The 18417-nt window shown below is 46.5% G+C and overlaps 2 protein-coding genes across 2 annotated transcripts; both read left to right on the top strand.

The window, feature by feature from the left end:
- The first annotated feature begins 2557 nt into the window (after window positions 1–2557).
- LOC119656252 (gustatory receptor 23a-like) lies at window positions 2558–3925 on the top strand. Its single transcript, XM_038062667.1, has 3 exons — window positions 2558–3505; window positions 3573–3731; window positions 3806–3925. The coding sequence occupies exons 1-3, from the start codon at window positions 2558–2560 to the stop codon at window positions 3923–3925; spliced, it is 1227 nt and encodes a 408-aa protein (XP_037918595.1).
- A 13311-nt stretch (window positions 3926–17236) lies between these two features.
- LOC119656251 (putative gustatory receptor 2a) lies at window positions 17237–18130 on the top strand. Its single transcript, XM_038062666.1, has 3 exons — window positions 17237–17782; window positions 17835–17993; window positions 18047–18130. The coding sequence occupies exons 1-3, from the start codon at window positions 17237–17239 to the stop codon at window positions 18113–18115; spliced, it is 774 nt and encodes a 257-aa protein (XP_037918594.1). The 3' UTR covers window positions 18116–18130.
- The last annotated feature ends 287 nt before the right edge of the window (window positions 18131–18417 follow it).

Raw genomic sequence — 18417 nt, 5'->3', positions numbered from 1 at the left:
CAATATTTGCTGGTACTACCCTTCCCGTGAATTGCATCTTCGGCCAAGCCAGTAACCAATTTGATGGCATCAATGGTTGATCTGGCTTTACGGAACCCATACTGCCGATCCGAAAGGCCGCCTTGGCTCGCAACAACCGGGAGTAATCTATTATAGATTACCCGCTCTAGCATTTTCCCCACCGTGTCCACGAGACATATGGGTCGATATGAGGATGGTTCACCTGGAGGTTTACCTGGTTTAGGCAGAAGTACCAACTTCTGCCGCTTCCATGCTACTGGAAATATCCCCTCGGACATGCACGCTTCGAACAACTCAGCGAACATGTCCGGTCTGGATTTCACGGCAAGCTTAAGGGCCTTATTCGGTACTCCGTCCAGGCCCGGCGCTTTGTTGTCTCCTGTTCTACCGCAGATATCCAACAGCTCGTCTCTGGTGACTGGCGGAATTGCCGCCACATTCAGAGGTGGTTGGAATGTGTCGGTGCTCTCCTCTTACTGGGAGAATAACCCCTGGATGATTTTTAGCAAGAGGGTGGGGCACGTGATCTGCGGAGATGAACGGCCTCTGAATCGTCCCATCACAATTCTGTAGGCATTCCCCCACGGGTTTATGTTCGCTTCTGAGCAGAGCTCCTTAAAGCACTCCCTCTTGCTTCGCTGGATGGCGAGCTTGAGGTTTTTACGGGCTGCCTTATAGATGCGCTCTTTTTGTCCCTGTTCGACTCTACCTACCGCCCTCTGAGCCACTCTTCTGGCTCGGTGGCAGGCTGATCGAAGGCCGGTCAGTTCATCATTCCACCAGTAGTTTGGTCTTCTACTGGGGAATGAACACCTTCTAGGCAAGGACGCGTCACACGCTTTGGCAATGCATTGAGCTAGATGGATGGCTCTTTCCGTAGAGGTGCCTGCTTTATCAGGCTGATCTAACCACACCTCTATGAAGGTCTCCTCATCCAAAGATTTTGCAGACCAGCCTGAAATCTTTCTCGGTTTCGGGCATGATAGCTCTTTGGCCTGTGGCTCGACACATGTCTCAAGAAGATTGAAGCTGGTGACGTCTCTTGGTGAGTTCAATGCAGTCTGTCCTGCTTTACGGCGCAGATGTTTGGATTGACGCTCTTAGCGAGGAGGTATATCGTAAACGCCTCGCGCAAGTACAGAGACAGAGAGTTTTGCGGGTGATGCCTGGGTACCGCACCGTCTCTCACCCTAGACGAGTGGCAACTCTCTTGGCGAAATGAAACTAGAGGCAGATGGACTGCGCCGCTTATCAACAACTTGACTATTTCCTTACGTAGTTCTTAAGTGGGTCTCACCAGATTGGAAAGGCACGAACTCCAGATTGTGTGTTTTCCAATGGAGTTGTGGACGACACGCAGCACATCTTTTTTTCTTGTGGAAGGCGGGATGGGATTCGTCAGCCACTCTATTTAAACACAAGGGGTGGAGCTGTCTTGCCCATTACGTTCGGGTCCTTCTCGTTGCTAAGAAGATAGAGCTCGACCGGTGGAGGAGACGGATTGCAGGGGGTTCCTTGAATTGACAGTTCCTTTCCCCTGCTCTCCTCCCGTTGGTGAAGGAAATTCCCTGATTTGAAAGCTCCGCAAGGCAGGGGAGTTCGCGGACTAGCCCGAAGTAATGTGACAAACGATTCCAGGCTAGTTCTCTGACGATGGGGGCGAGGTGTTTAGTTAGTAGCCCGGCGACGTACCGAATCGAGAGTCCAACACTCTGTGCGTAAATACATTCATCCACCCTACCCCCCAAAAAAAAAATACCTGCATGGGTTTAAATTGGATACCGTACCTGATTACCCAAATTGCGATGGGGACCCCTCAATGATCGCAACGATCCAGAGTAGATTCCCAAAAACGGAATAATTTACGAACCCCGCGAATAGAAGAAAGGAGACCAAGCTAAAGTTAGCTAATTCCACCTTGGGATGTAATACCTAAAGGTGGTTCCACGGGGCAAGGAGGGTCGGAGTCGGGGTTGATTTTAGTGGGTAAAAATCCCACACGCGGGGGTGTTCGGGACAGACCCTTTTTAAAGATTTCCGCCTCCTTAAGAAAAAGATAGATAGACGGACAGAGAGGTATTGAGTTCATTTTGATAAGGTGTTGTTTTACACAAAATTCCATGATTCCTTGGACCAAAGAACTGGGAGAAAGTTTCTCTTCAACTGATCCGGTTCGCCATGAAGTACCATAGATGGCGAACGTAGGACTCTCTCAAGATCTTAAAGTCTTGATGGTACGATGTGCTGACGATTACTAATGACCAAGAAATTTTTAATTACTGTTCCTTCTTTGAAGCCGGAGATGAATGTAGTAAAGTAGAAAATGTCCCATTAATGCACACTTCACTTAATCCTACAATAGACATAAATTGATTGTCATCGATTGATTCTTTCCCATTAATAATTGCCTGCCATTGGCATCTGGCGTTTGGTAATTATTCACATGAGATTTTTATCAACCTCGGTTAGTGTAGGACACACAGGACCTTCCATTTTCACTCCGAGGTTTCCAGACGGTGACGACGGATCTCTAAAAATGAAGCTACTCCGTAGAACTTCCATAAAGGATTTATCTGGATTCTTAACAATTTACAAAGTGGCTGGCTTGGCACCATTTTCAAGAAAGGATTCAGTTCGTCTGTTCTTGGGAATCTATCAAGTTCTGCATCTGGTACTTGTTGTCTTTTTGTTTTTCTCGGCCTTTTTTATCTACGACGTCTTCAGCGGGAACACTCTATCAAGTTTGGTCAGTGGTCTTGTGTTTGTTGCGTTATCCTTGGCGCATGTTGTTCTGAATGTTCAGGCATTTTGCACTCGAAAGGACCAGCAAAGAATCCTTGATATGTTCCGGTTAATTGATTCTGAATTCCGGGAGAAGCTCACGGTTCGAACGAACACGGAAAGGTGGAATAGGAAATACGTTATCGGTTTTCTGGTCATTCTCTTGGTAATCCTGGGTAACGATGCGATAATATGTTTTTCGAGGGCAATGAATCAATTCACCGATGGATTTTGGGTTTCAACTTTTTCAAGGGAAATCGTTATATTGCGGCTTACCCAATGCATGCACTACGTGAGTATGGCAAGTGAACGGCTAAATTTGTTAAACGCGAAAATCGAGGAAATCGTAGCAGTTCGAAAAACCACCCCAACATTCATTATCCTGGAGGATAACTACGGGAGGAGGCGATTTAACAATGGGACCAAATCTGAATCAGTTTCGATTGAAAAGATTTTGATGTTGAAACAGATTTTCGGGCATATCTGGGAGGTCACCAATATTATCAACGATTGTTTCGGATGGTCCTTGCTGGCGATTGTTACGTACTATTTTCTGGATTTCACTAGTAACGGTTATTGGCTTTTCCTAGCCTTGGAGCATTTTATACCGTATTTTCTTATCATGGAATGCCTTTGCCGGATGATTCCACTTGCCTTTATGCTGAGCGTGTTATCATGGGTGTGTAATAATTGCAAACAAACGGTGCGGAAAGTTCCTTGGAGTGGTAAGGATATTCATGAAAGGAAAACTGATTTTCACTTTCTTTCAGAGTGAAACGACAGGTTGCCTTGTTCATAAATTGGAAAAATCTACTGAAAGTGAACAGTACAATGCCCTCGTCAGTGAGTTCTCTTTGCAAATCATGCATGAGCCTTTTCATATTTCTGCGAATGGATTTTTTACTATCGATTTTGAACTCCTTGGATCGGTAAGTCCTACCTACCTAACATACTTTGGTACCAAACTTTGCAAAATGTATTTGAATTTCTTCCTGGTGTTAAGATGGCTGCTGCTACGGTTACTTACCTTGTAATTCTGATACAGTTTTTGCTGAATGACAAGGGTCACAAAGAGGCATCAGCTGTAAACGCAACAACTCCTGAATCAGTTTCAACACCTTGAATTTCATGAACCCAAATAAATAATATTTTTCCTGATGACGGTGGTTTCTTTGCACTTTTGTGATTTTCATTTTTCATTGTTCAATGTTTTCAAAGTCCACCACTTTCATGGCTTACCAAGGATATTCGTCTGCTCCAGATACGTCTGAAATGTACATCAAATTGTCCTCATTCCATTCCCGGTTTTTATTTCAAATTCCTATCCTGTAAAAAATATCCTCCATTACACTTTCCATTCGTTGATTGTATGGTCTTCCTGCTATTGCTATGAGTATTAAAGGGTACAACTGGATGTATCGTTTTGAAACTGCAAGCGAAATTCTTTTGTGTGAGCGACAGCAGCAACTCGTTAGAACAAGTAGTCGCGCATAGGCGATTTGGAAAACTTGCTTCTTCATTTTTTAGCTCTTTTGGGGAGTGCTCTCGAGTACCCTACAATATCAAGTGGATCCCTTGGCTAATAAATTGTATTTTCATTTACGACGCGGCGGGGATCACTGCCTGTTAACATTGGTGTTGATGAAAGACACGAACCTTCGATATCATTTGCAAGATACGCTGGCTTCAACCTCTTAATGTTCTGTGAGCATAGCTCTGCTAAGGTGGTAGTTGTAACGTGTATCAGGAGCCAGCCCCTTCAGGACCCTGGTCGGGGAGTGTGCATTGAACGGGTGTTAGTAGACCGCGTTGCCCCGACCGAGCGCTGATCCGTCCGCGAATTCCAGGATCAGCTAAGCGTAGGTCAGGCCTCAGGGAGCTGGGGTAGGGACTGTGTCTCCGAGGGTACACCGGTTCCTGACTATTATGGCCCGCTCCCTTGCACACGATGCGCTGGTTACTTTTTCATGGAGAATAAACATACATTAATAAAAAAATTCGACGAAACAACATTAAAGGAGGAAGAGGTGAGTGCGTTTGGGCGGAGCACAAAAATGCGTCGTTCACCGCAGCGATCAGTGAAAGAGGCAGCGAGGATTGACATACCCAATGTGACACCGGGGCGCCCAAATAAAGAGGAAGCTTCATCAAGTGGTGCGACTGACCGTTCGGAGATGGTAACTCCGATACCTTGCAGTGCCCCTGTTTCGGAAGAAAGCTCAGTCAGAATCGCTAGTCCTGAGTAGATGGATTCGGTTACAAACCGAGTGGAAGTGCAGTCGACCGTCATAGCTAGAGCCTAAGAGGAAAAGGTCATCAGCAAATGTGCGGCAATGGCGAAGTATATGCGGTCGGCAACGTTCCTCTAGAAGAACGTCAGCAAAGGCGTCAAAACCGGGCTGATGGAACTGGAGGAACTATTGGACCACATCTCCTTCTATAGGCGAACGTGGAAAGCAGCGGAAGACGATTGGAGAGCAGAAAGAGCCGCACTCCCCGCAGAGAACGCTGCTTGCCTCAAACGGACCGCAGATAGCCCACTGCAAAGCGAACTGGGGAAAAAGCGGAAAGAGGACGACGTGTCCGAAGAAGTCTTTATCGAAGTAGTTTCCAGGGCCCAAAAAAAGAAGGCGAAGAAGGAAAAAAAGAAACAACTGACTCCGCCGCCAGAGACACGTCTGTCCAAAGACAAAGAGGCTGCCAACCAAAAGCCAGGAGCAGAAAGGACGAGGAAGCGAAGAAGGACCAGACCGTCGGATCTTCTCATTAAGCAGACAGAAGGCAAGACATTTGCGGAAGTCATTAGTGAAATGCGCTACAGGATGAAACCCGAAGACAACGGAACAGAGGTGTCGTCCATACGGAGAACAAGGAGTGGGGGAGTTCTCGTCGAACTGGACCCTCATAGACGACTAACAAAAGTACGTTTTGCTAAGCGGTCAAGGGGCTATTGGGGGAGAAGGCTCTTGCTTTCAGCCTAGAACCCATGTGCTCTCTAAAAATCCGGGATCTTGACTGCCTCACAGAAAAGGTCGAAGTAGAGGGGGCGCTAAAGCGTGAATGTCCAGAAGTAACCAATGCCCGGGTAGGTGTCTCCTCTGTAAATGCTCGAGGCCAAAAGGTTCCCGTGGTAGAAGTCCCCGAGCAATATGTGAGGAAACTCCTTAGCAGCGGGAGAATCAAAATCGGATGGGTAGTATGCAGGGTGCGAATGCGGATAGTCCTAACTAAGTGCTAGAGGTATCCATACTCCACATGTCAGCATCTTGCAAGGGACCGGACAGGAGGACAGTATGCCGGAGATGCGGCCAAGTGGGGTCATCAAGCGAAGACCTGCAATAAAAGCGAGAGTTACGTTCTCTGCAGGGATCGTGGCGCGTCTGGTGAGAGCGTTGCACACACTGCGGGTTCGGGACGGTGTCCGATCTTTTGGTTGGAGAGGGCTAGGGTGCGAACGGCATGATCCACATTTTACAAATTAACAAGCACCGGAATGTAACCGCTCACCAGTTGCTAGCACAGTTCGCTGCGGAAGTAAATGCTGATCTAGCATCTCGACTTATCGGGCACCGCTGCCATCTGGGTTCGGGATGACGTTCGACTTTGTGTTCTTGCCGAAGGCCAGGGGAACGGGTTTGTCTGGATCCGGTGCGTAGGGATAACGTTTTTTAGCGTTTACCTGAGGCCAAGCGAGACGATGCCGGATTTTCGGCGCCCGCTTGATGCTCTGGAAGACACCGTTTCGAGCACGGAGGAACGAATCCTGGTAGGCGATGATTTTAATGCCAGGGCTCTTGAATGGGGCATGCCTCAGTCAGACTTCAGAGGGAGACGGATTCTGGAAATGGCGGCGAGAACCGGGCTCGTAGTTTTAAACACCGGATCCACACCAACGTGTCGGCGCCCAGGCTGTGAAGGAGGTATTCGTGACATCACTTTTGCGTCGGAATCTCTGGCGTCATCGGTGGACGGGTGGCGAGGCCTAGAAAACTTCTTGGCAAGTGATCACCAGTACATCGCGTTCGAAGTGATTGACGCTACTTGCCGGCAAGCACCAACGCGACGCTCCCCTTGCCTGTGGAATGTCGCGAGGGTGAGCATCGAGAAGTTCGTCGAAGCTCTTGGTGCAGGCAGAACCGCGCTGGAGGGCACTCCGGGGGGTGGTAGCGTCGCAGTTGACACCGTCGTAAATTCAGTGATGAACCTGATAACGACGGCGTGTGAGGCTTCCATGCCTCGGAGGGGCCTCAGGCGCGACAAACCTTCTATGTACTGGCGGACGCGAGAAATTGCCGACCTACGGAGGGAGTGTCATAAGCTCTGCTATGTGGCACAACGTTTGCACGCCAACGAGGAGGCATGTGCCATAAAGGCAGAGCATAGATTAGCAAAAAGGAGACTCCGCAGCGCTATAAAGAAAAGCAAACCTCGCGGCTGGCAGAACTTTGTTAACGAGGTGAATGAGGGTCCGTGGGGACTTGGCTATAAGCTTGTCACCCAGAAAATCGGGGACCTGCGGAAGCCTTGCGTACTAAGTACCGACCAGATGGACCGCATTGTGCAGGCATTGTTCCCCAGACAAGTGATAGCGCGGAAAGCGTCGAGAATTGCCCCTTTTCACAATGAGGGAGCTCGAAGAAACGGTTCTCACTATGAAAAAGAAGAAGGCGCCAGGCCCTGATGGCATCCCGACGTAATTTTACAAACTGGTGTTCCGTCAACGACCAGAATTGCTGCTTGAAGTGTTCAACGTTTGCATGAAGGAGGGCATTTTTTCTTGTGGCTGGAAAATGGCCAGACTCGCGTTGATCAGTAAGGGTAAAGGAGAGCCGGAGCTCCCGTCTGCACACCGCCCGCTGTGTATGCTTGAGTCGGCCAGAAAGGTACTCGAGAAGCTCATCAAGAGTAGATTCCGCAAGGCAGTTCAAGTTCAGAACAGGAAGATCTTCAGTGGATGCTATTATCGAGGTCGTAGGTGAGGTTCATCGAGCTGAGGCACGCAGCCGCCAATCTCGACGGATAGTGCTCCTCATAACGCTTGATGTCAGAAATGTCTTCAATTCCGTAAGATGGACAGGTATGCTACGCACACTAGAAAACCCATTTCACGTGCCAAAATATCTCTTGTGGATATTGAGGGATTATCTGAAAGATCGCTCCCTGCTCTATGAGACGCTAGAGTGCCAAAGGAGGATGGAAATCGTGTCGGGAGTAGCACAGGGATCCATCCTAGGGCCGGACCTCTGGTACACTTCCTACGATAGTATGGTGAGTCTCAATATATCCGAAGAGTCGCGCCTGGTCGGGGATAGGGCTGCAGCTGGAGTCACGGCCTTGAGTCGGCTAATGGCAAATGTCGGGGGCCCTATATCAACTAGAAGATGTCTCCTTATGGGAGCAATGTAATCGGTTCTGCTCTATGGTGCGGAGGTATGGGCTGATGTCCTTGACAAGGAAGTGCATCGCAAACGCCTTGCTCAAGTGCAGAGGCGGGGAGCTTTGCGAGTGGCGTCTGCTTATCGCACCGTCTCCGAACCGGCTGTGATGGTGATCGCGGGAGGGATCCCCGTTGCCCTCCTTGCCAAGGAGCGCGAAGCTATCTACCGCCGTAAGGGCGAAAACTTAAGAGATGTGGTTGCCCGTGAAGAACGTTAACGCACCCTTACCGAGTGGCAACTTTCTTGGTAAAATGAGCCAAGAAGCAGATAAACTGCGGGGCTCATCGACAATTTAGACCCGTAGCTGAACCGTACGCACGGTGAGATTGATTACTTCCTTACCCAATTTCTAAGTGGACATGGAGGTTTTCAGTCTTACCTATACAGGATCGGGAAGGCGCGATCTCCTGATTGTGTGTTCTGCAATGGAGTGGCGGGCGACGCTGAACACACTTTTTTCTCTTGCCAGAGGTGGGACGGCTCTTTCGTCAGCGGCTTTATGCAGACACAGGGGAGCTCTCTCCAGACAACATTGTCAGAGATGGAATCGTATTGCGCATTATGTTCGCGTTCTTCTTATTGTGAAGAAGATTGAACTCGACCGGCGGAGGGATCAGACGGTAAGGGGTTCCCTGAAATAACAACTCCCTTCCTCCCCTCCCCTCCCGTTGGTGAAAGGAATTCCCTGACTTGAAGGCTGCCAAAGCCGGGAGAGCGGGAGGGCTAGCCCGAAGTAATGTGTCAAACGGTTCCAGGCTAGTTCTCTGATGACAGGGAGGTGTTTAGTTGGTAGTCCGGCAGCGTGCTGTTGCGGGAGTTCACCACTCTGTGCGTAAACGCATTCACCTACCCTACTCCCAAAAAAAAAAAAAATGATCGGGCGAGAGACGTCAGTAACATAGCACTGCCAAGTGACATGCTGGTTGCCAATTACTATGTTCGTATTTCCGAGAAACAGCAGATACGTCCGTGCCAGTGTCGATCAAGGCGGTTTTTTGATGGTGTCGGCCCCCGAATTTGACAACATCGGTTCTATCTTTTCGGCTGGTCCCTTTGCCATCACTATGGATTACGGCGCCGTTGCGTATCGTATGAAGAAGCTTTTGGTCTCCTAGTTCAAGCCCAAACAATATCTCCTTATTCTCTGTATCTTCGGACACTCAAACGCGCTTATGATCCGCGCCTTGAATGCATTATATTATATTTGCCAACTGGCTAACCACCTTGTTGAACCTGATGTCATCAACGTAATGGAGGTATTTACGAAAAGATGTCAAAGTTCATTGAAGCCCCTCGCGTAATCCGGAGAAGGGGCGGCATGAAGAACGTCGCCTATAACAAGAAGAAATAATATCGGTGACAAGATACAACCCTAGCGGATTCCGATTTGGATTTCAAATCCCTTTGAGAGATCTTAATTCAGCAAGTGACATTTTCCGCTGTCATATGTCGCCCCGATAATAGTTTTTATTTTCTCCGGGAGGGAGCACGCACAAACTCCTCCAAATTGTCATACTTAAGACGAGTGCCCTAGTCTAGATTGTAGGCCTACAAATTTCTACCCTTTTCATCGATTGCTGAATTAATGGATATGCCCTGGGAATGACATGCTCCATGCCCAAATATAGGGGCCCGAAATATGTCATGTGGTGGACGAATGCTAACCGAAAGGAAGAGCTTCCAAAAGGGACGTCGTCATAGTGTGATAAATCCCCATATTGAATTTGGTTCCCCATATTGATTAGGCTCGAGATCTTTCGTCGTATCATATAAAAAGTTGAGTTGAGGCAAGCGTTCCGTCGGTGAGCATAGCGATGACCTTTGGCGTAAGGTCTGCCGGATAGGCAAAAGGTAATGAAGTCAGGATATTGCCGACATTAAGGTGAACGTGTAGTCTGTGTTGACATGGCGTGATAGTATTTGTGCCAAGCGATGTGCATTATTTCCGATATCCGAGCCTTTAGTGTCTCCTGTCGATCGCGCTGAAGGGGAGAAAAAATTCTTCCTCGGCAGTGTTGTGAGAGCGAAGAGAGTATGGCGAGGCTTCGGATGACTGGGGATTTGAACAAAGCCATCTGGTGGGCCGTCCCATCTCGTGTCCGGTGTCTTATTGAGTGTCGTTTACTGAGGGTTATTTCCTTGTATTCTGGAGGACTGCAATGGTGGTTGTATTCCTGAAGTCGCTAGGGAAGGATGAGTGTAATCCTCGGTCGTATCGGGCTCTATCTCTTTTCCCGGCATTTGGTAAGGTCCTGGAGAGGATTATGGTCCAGGAGCTGTTGCTGGAAACTTCCCATGTGGTGTCAGATAGGCAGTACGGCTTCGAAATTGGCAGGTCCACCGATGACGCCTTAATGCATGTAAAAAAACTTGGCTGTCCATTCAAACAAATACGTCCTTGGAATGTTTGTAGATTTCAAGTGAGCATTTGACTACTTAAGTGGATTAATGTGAAGTGCGGCTGCCCGCAGGGATCTATCGCAGGTCCATTTATTTGATGATGAATGAACTGTTGGGTGAGCTTGGTTTAGTGGTTGAATGCGTTGGTTACGTGGATAATCTCCTTATTCTTGTTGAACCTTGTCTTCAGTCACGACTGTGTTCTGTGTAGGGCAGAATCACAGGACTGGTTTTATGTCCTTCGCGTCTGTCCAATGGGAACTTACAACGAAGTCTCACCGGAGGCTATGTGGTACCATAGGAGTCGGGATAGCCTTCTTAGAACGTTATTTGCGGTTGATCCCCTCTAGGTGTTTTATGGTGGTTGCGGTTGCGTCCATATTATGGGTAGAGCTTCATGTGGGTTCAAACGTGAAGTTGCGTTATGCAACTCGGGTGCAGTACCTCTTAGTTGCGGCAGAGGTTTTAGATAGGCTTCGCATCCAATGGTATGAATGAGCAGCCTACATTTAGTATAAACCAGTATATCTGTGTAAGTCACGGCGGGGCTCTGATTATCGTCTTTAAATCAATCCGTGTATGAAGAAGACCGTGTGCTTATGCCTATATGGCAAGTACTCACCAGGAGGTAACCCCTTTTAGTCGCCTTTTACGACAAGCAGGGAAGACTTTTATTATTCTATTCTTAAACCCCAACTCCAGGTGTTACCCAAGAAAACCTTATCCACCGTTTCGTTCGGACACTGCTGAGTTAGACTCAACAGCGAAGGGTTCTGTTTGATCGTTCCCTGAGACTACAAGGAAACATGCTGTGGATTTGGATTATCAATCCAGACAGGATGCAATGGTGATGAAAGCGTTTATTGCCTCGCGAGTTAAGAGAGTGCTTCGTGGCAGGTTTTCAGTTTTAGGTTCCAAATCCAAACTTGAAGACTTACTTACTTTGATTCTCCAGCGAGTGAACCGCGTCTCCATTTTTCTTAAGCGTTTCGCCAGCTTACGCGATGCGATTTAAGGTTTTTGTGAGAGCTGAGTATTGTAATATCGTCCGCGAAGTTGGAGAAAAGAAGGTCGGTAGGTCCACACGATGCTATATTTCCTAGACGTTTAGGTGGTGTTTAACGGAGAACTTTCTGCCAGTGATGCAGGAGGTCCCTGTTTTATAAAAAACAGAAGGCAAAATTTTATTGATTTTATAGATGTGACCTTGATGTCATACCTTATGATGAATCGCACCATCTTACTAAGCTTGAAACGTATAAGTCTCCGTGGTGTCGGCTGTTAAAATGGCTCGTCATTTGGAAGCGGCTCATCATCTTGTTGACGATTCGCTTGAAATACGTTCCTAAGGCGTTCTGCAAATGCAGTCCCTTTTCTTTTATTCTTGCATACCCAGGTCCCGTGGGCCAATCCTATCGGAGATTCACGTTGTATAGGTCTTTTCGAACGTCCCGTCCCTTTCCAAAGTGAGTAGTAGTTGCTTGCTGAATTTTGTAACATTTTGTCGAGGTAGCGATTAAGAGCTTAAATTTTTCGTCTTGAAATCCAACAAATCTAAGGGCTGCAAATTGAGTAATGCTTTCAGAGCTGATGACACCGGTGATGCCCAGACACACAGTTCTTTGCAGAGTGGGTAGTTTACAGTGAAAAATCTTTTGTCTCACCTTAACCCACGACATTACGGACGCATACGCGAACATCGGTCTAATGATAGCAACGTATATCTACATTACCACGTGATGCCTAAGTCCCCATGCCGGGGCAAAGGTTCGCCTCCCCAGCCTATAGGCTGTGAGAGCTAGTTTCATCCTAACCACTATATGTTTGTTCCAAAGAAGCTTCTTGTTTAGAATAACTCCCAGACTCCCAGACTCCCACTTCTTCGGAGAGTTGAAGGGTTGTACCCCTCATTTCTGGAAGGCAAAGATCATTCAGTTTCCTCATTTTTTTTGTAAATGATACCTTTGTGGTTTTATTTGGATTTACTGCAAGTCCATGCTTGAGACATCAACTGTCAATCAAATCAACAGCGTGTGATATATTTCTATGCACCTTTCCGAGATCTCGACCAATAACTAACAAAGCCATGTTATCTGCGTAAGCTTGAGCGTTTATTGGCAAATTTTGCAGTTCGCATAGTACTGAGTTGATCAACATGCTCCACAGAAGTGGCGAAACCAGAGACCTGACTCACTGCATTTTACACGTTGGTGCGACCTTAGCGCCTTCTCGCGAATGTGACGCTCAACCAGTCTCTCCAGACATTTCAGCGAAACTAATGTTAAGCTGATTTGCCTGGAGTTCTTTGGATTTGAATAGTCATTTTTGCCAGCCTTAGGTATGAAGACTACCTTTTTTTTTTTGGGGTAGGGTAGGTGAATGCATTTACGCACACAGTGTTGGACTCCCGATTCGGTACGTTGTCGGACTACCAACTAAACACCTCCCCATCGTCAGAGAGCTAGCCTGGAACCGTTTGTCACATTACTTCGGGCCAGCCCCCAAACTCTCCCGCCTTGCGGAGCCTTCAAATCAGGGAATTCCTTTCTCCAACGGGAAGGGAACTGTCAGTTCAAGGAACCCCCTGCCATCCGGCTCCTCCACCGGTCGAGTTCTATCTTCTTAGCAACGAGATATGGGGCAACACGGTTGGGGCAACACGGTTCCAGCTGTCAGCAGTCCTCAGCATCTCTTCCACAATGTTGTCTGGAGAGAGATCCCCTGTGTTTAAATAGAGCTGCTGACGAACCCCATCCCACCTTCCACAAGAAAAAAAAGTGTGGTGGGCATCGTCCACAACTCCATTGCAAAACACACAATGCGGAGAACGCGCCTTTCCAATTTTGTGCAGGTAAGACTGAAAATTTCCATGCCCACTTAAAAATTGGGTAAGGAAATAGTCAGTCTCACCATGCTTCCGATTCAGCCACGCACCTAAGTTGCCGATGAGCCGTGCAGTCCATCTGCCCCTAGTTTCATTTTGCCAAGAGAGCTGCCACTCGTCTAGAGTGTGTTGCCGTTCTTCGCGAGCAACCACCTCCCTTGGCTCATCTCCCTTGCGCTTGTATATGGCCTGACGCTCCCTAGCAAGAAGGGCAACGGGGATAACTCCCGCGATCACCATCACGGCCGGTTCAGAGACTGTGCGGTACGCAGACGCCACCCGTAAAGCTCCCCGTCTCTGTACTTGCGCGAGGCGTCTACGATATACCTTCTTGTCAAGAGCGCCAGCCCATACCTCTACGCCGTAGAGCAGGGCAGACTGCGTTGAGCTCATCAGGAAACGTCGCCTACTAGATGTAGGACCCCCAATGTTTGCCATTAGCCTACTTAGCGCCGAAACTCCAGCCGCAGCCTTGTTCGCTGCTGCTTGGATTTGCTCAGAAAAGCTCATCTTTGAGTCAAGAGTCAACCCGAGGTACTTTACCGCTGATTTTGACTCGATTATCGACTCGCCGAACGATATGGGATGCAGGGATGAAGACTACCTTAACCTTCTGTCAAGAGGAAGGCACGAAACACAGATGAAGACATCCTTGAAAAATACGGATGGTAGAGCAACTCTCGCTTTTTCATTGGTAACAACTGCTTGGCAGGGTCCCAATTCCCCTTACAACACCTCCGTGTTGAAAAGTTTGCAGAAACCTCTTCCTCCCACTTCTGAGACTTGTTCTCCCAGCTGGTTTTCTGTCTATTTTACCGCGTTGGTCTCGGGAAATAGGACAAGCTTCTTCAAAGCACTCTAAAAGTGTGTTATTCAGAGTTTTCAATTTATCTTTTATCGCTAAAGGAGTCCTTAGTCGTCTAGGGAACTGCACTTTGTTGTCAAGAAGTTCCTTGAATTTTGTTCAGTCCGTTTTCCTAGGATTCTATCTTTGACTGTTCGCCGTCAATAGTCAAATTAATTCTAAGTAAAGGTGATCTGAGAGTGAGACTTCATCTAGCACTCGCCAGTCTTTAATCAACTCAAACAACTGTGAAGTGCAGATTGTTACGCCAATTGCTTCACTTCTTCTTGGCCCCACGAACGTAGGGGCGTACCCTATGCTCGAGGCTATCAGATCAACTGAAGTGATAAAATCAAACAATTTCTCTATTCTAGGATTGCATTTGCTACTGCCCCCACAAATATGTTGAGCGTTCCCACCACAACCTATTAAGAATGTAAGGCTACTTGATTCTGCATACATTATCAGATTCAGATCGGCAGAGGACACAAAAAATCATACGAGAAGTAAGCAGACGCAACGATGACGTTTCTCCGCTAACCATTAACCTGGTACTGTAAGTTGACCGCAACAAGTTCCCGGGAACAGAATTGTCTCAGCATGGTTGCCTCTAACAATTGTGACATCAGAAAGTAAGCCCTAGGTCTCAAGGATCTCTCATCGAAGAAGATCCTAGTCTCCTTGCCTGACCCAATAGCATAGATTTTGTTAAAACGAACCCATGGCCCTTATAACAGAGATATATAAGGACAGTCCTGCAACTTAGCTAGTCTTGCTGCCAGTAGATAGGAATAGGCTTTTCCAAGTTGTAGGTTAACTGTTATGCTTGTAGACATAAGTGTAGTCTAATATGTAAGCCCCCGCTAACTGAAAAATCTGCAGCATTCAGTATGGATCTCACTGGGGATACCAGTCTATCCCTACCCTTCCACCAAAAGCTCCGCTTTCTTGTGTCCAATTTCTCTGGATATCGCCACATTTGGTGGTGTAGCAACTCCTATGTCCTCATTCCCAAGAAAATTTGCGTTCTTTTGCAGTGCCTGCCATTGTCGTTGGCTGAGGGCACTTCCAGGTTCACCAATTGCGTCCACATCATCCGCTTCCCTTTCTTCTACTTTTCCTGGTAGAGGCGGAAGAGAAGGCTTTGACAGGCAAGCCTGTAGTCCCTTCCTCTTTTTTAGAGGAGTTAGGCAGACGTGTCACCAATACGGCCGAATTCAGGTCTTCAGGTGTCATTTAGGGAGTTGCTGCTTTTTTTTTCTGACTAACCGCGCCACAGGTACCGGGTGCAGGTATTCCACTGACGTGAAAAGCTTGTCTTCCACAGATTTCTCCCTAAGGGAACGTGAAGCTGGTGAAGCCCTCTAAAATTCGTGTCTCGGCCACAACCTGATTTCTCAAAATCGCGGGTGGATTCTAAGTCTGTGACTTTTTACCACTTGGAGAGTTACAAACTTTTGTTTCCATCTTCATGTGTTTTTGGACAGTGTAGTAGTAAACTGCCACAGGCTCCCCCACCATGACAAGGTGGTATCCGGGAGAGGGGGGGGGGGAGTAGAAGAAGACTGTATACAGGAGTAACCAATCCAACGGCGAAGGGGCGCGGAATGTCATTGTGTATCTTTGGGGTAGGGACGAGATATCTAAATGGCCCCTGACCCACGTGGTTGATGTATTGATGGGCGTGGGCATGTGGGCGTAAACCAACTCAATGCATCGCATACACAGCGCTAACACCAGACGTTAGGCGCGGATTTTTTCTCCGGCAATTACCGTCGGTGGTCGATGAAGCGCAATGATATTTCTCCACTATAAAATTTCAGACAATATGCTGTCAGTCCTTTCGGTACAAGTGTAAGATAGATGACAGATGAGTGATCGTAATCTAGCTCGGAAGGTGAATGAGACAACAGTTGTTCTCGCTGAATCTTTTTAGTGACTGGAAAGTCTATAAGGTCATTGAGGTCTTTTGGCCAGTAGGTTGAGCTTCCACTATGTCAATATTTTTCATCAGAGCTGGCCATACGATTTTTTTTCTTGGAGTTATTAATCGTAAACCCTAATGTGTAAGCTTCACATTGTAGTCCCGCCTGTAATCAATTTTTTATCGAGGGGTTTAAAAGGTCCTCAAATTGTTGTTGTTTGTTGATCGAATGAAACCTAAATATGCGGTAATATTTGCATATATAGAGCTCACTCATTGCACACGGTCTTCTGCGCAAAAATTATCGAATTTTAATTAGAGAATACGAAGGTCATGGACGTTTCATACTTAGGTAGATTGCACCTGCAGTGAGCAACAAATTACCATGCATTATTGTTGATGACTGTGTTCGATCAATTTCTATAATTATTCTGCACTTTAATACATTAGTTTTGCTACTTTTTCATGGAAGACTGACCCAATTGCCTTTTGTAAATTCAGTGGAAGTCAGCCCTCGTGTAAACCCCATAAGAAATATTAAGATGAAAACTAATTTGTCTGATCCACGTAAACACATCCCAAACTTTTTGATTATCTTCAAAAGTGCAGGCCTAGCTCCATTCTCTGCAAATCAAAAGGAGCAAATATTCCTAATAATATTTCAGGTCCTTCATTTCCTCCTTATCACATACATTTTCATTTGCGTGGTGTTTATCCTGAAGGCATTCGAGGACGGAAGTAACCTTTCCACGCTTGTATCTATTCTAATCTTTGTTGCATCTTCGGTGGTGCATTTTGTATTCAATTTCGAATCAATTTTCACTCGGAACAAACAACGAAGAGTTTTCGATATTTTCTCTAAAATCGATAATGTGTTTTCTGCAAAGTTAGGGGTGAAAGTGGATACTGAGAAGATGAACAGGAAATATACTATTTGGTTCATAATGGGGACTTCAATGGTGTTATTCAGCGATGGACTCCTATGTCTGTCCAAGTATCTTAACGGCTACAACAATGGGTTCTGGTTCACGGTTTTCTCTAGATTGATCCTTAAATTGCGGATGTTCCAGTGCTTGCTCTATGTACAGGTTGCAAGTGAGAGGTTGAAGCTAGTGAACGAGAAGTTAAAAGAAATTAACTCTTTGGGTCGAAACCTTTCAAATTTTACCATTCTGGAAGCAAATAATGTCCCCTGTTTGGATTTGGGGGAGGCACACTCCCTGCACTCAATCAATCAAATTCTTGCCTTGAAGGACATTTTCGGTCGCGTATGGGAAGTCATGAATGTAATCAATGACTGCTTTGGTTGGTCCTTGCTGGCTATTATTAGCTATTGCTTCCTTGACTTTACGAGCAACGGATATTGGCTGTTCCTTGCCATGGAAGACATAGTCCCCGACTTCGTCGTTTTAGAGTGTCTTTGTCGAATGTTCCAGTTGGGGTTAATGTTGACTGTACTATCGTGGATCTGTGATATGTGTAAACGGGAGGTATGTTTTTCAGTCCTTTTAACAGAAAGTTGTTGTTAAGGGTATCTTTTAGAGTGAGGAAACCGGACGTTTGGTTCGAAAGTTTAAAAAATCTACCAACAATGAGCAGTACAACTCCTTGATCAGTGAATTTTCCTTACAAATTATGCATGAGTCAATACGTGTTTCCGCGAATGGATTTTTCACTATTGACTTCGAGCTCTTGGGATCAGTACAATCCTGAATTTGCGTTTGAGTCTATTCTAATCTTCATTAATTTTTTAGATGGCTGCAACGACTGTTACTTATCTTGTGATCCTTATCCAGTTTCTACTTAATGAAAGCGGGAATTAAAGCATTTTATCCAGTGGAATTTTATTTAATTTATTTAATGTATTTTAATAAAATAAATTCTTCTACGCTTTGCTCTGAGGAAGGGACTAAACGATTCCTGAAATATTGGTACTTGCTAAATAAATATCACACTAAAAAAGGGAAATGTTTTTCATTGTTCTATATTTTGTGTACGGGTTATAAGTTGCTCTCGAAAGTTACCGAGAGGAAGCTGGAACATTTCAGGAAAACAGTTCGGGACATGCTAGGTTTTCGAAAAACCTGAGGGCGGACTTGGCTCAGGGCCAGGAAAAATAACGACC

This window comes from Hermetia illucens, chromosome 4 (genome assembly GCF_905115235.1).
Source record: "Hermetia illucens chromosome 4, iHerIll2.2.curated.20191125, whole genome shotgun sequence".
Lineage (NCBI taxonomy): Eukaryota > Metazoa > Arthropoda > Insecta > Diptera > Stratiomyidae > Hermetia > Hermetia illucens.
This window is presented reverse-complemented; position numbering and strand designations above follow the sequence as displayed.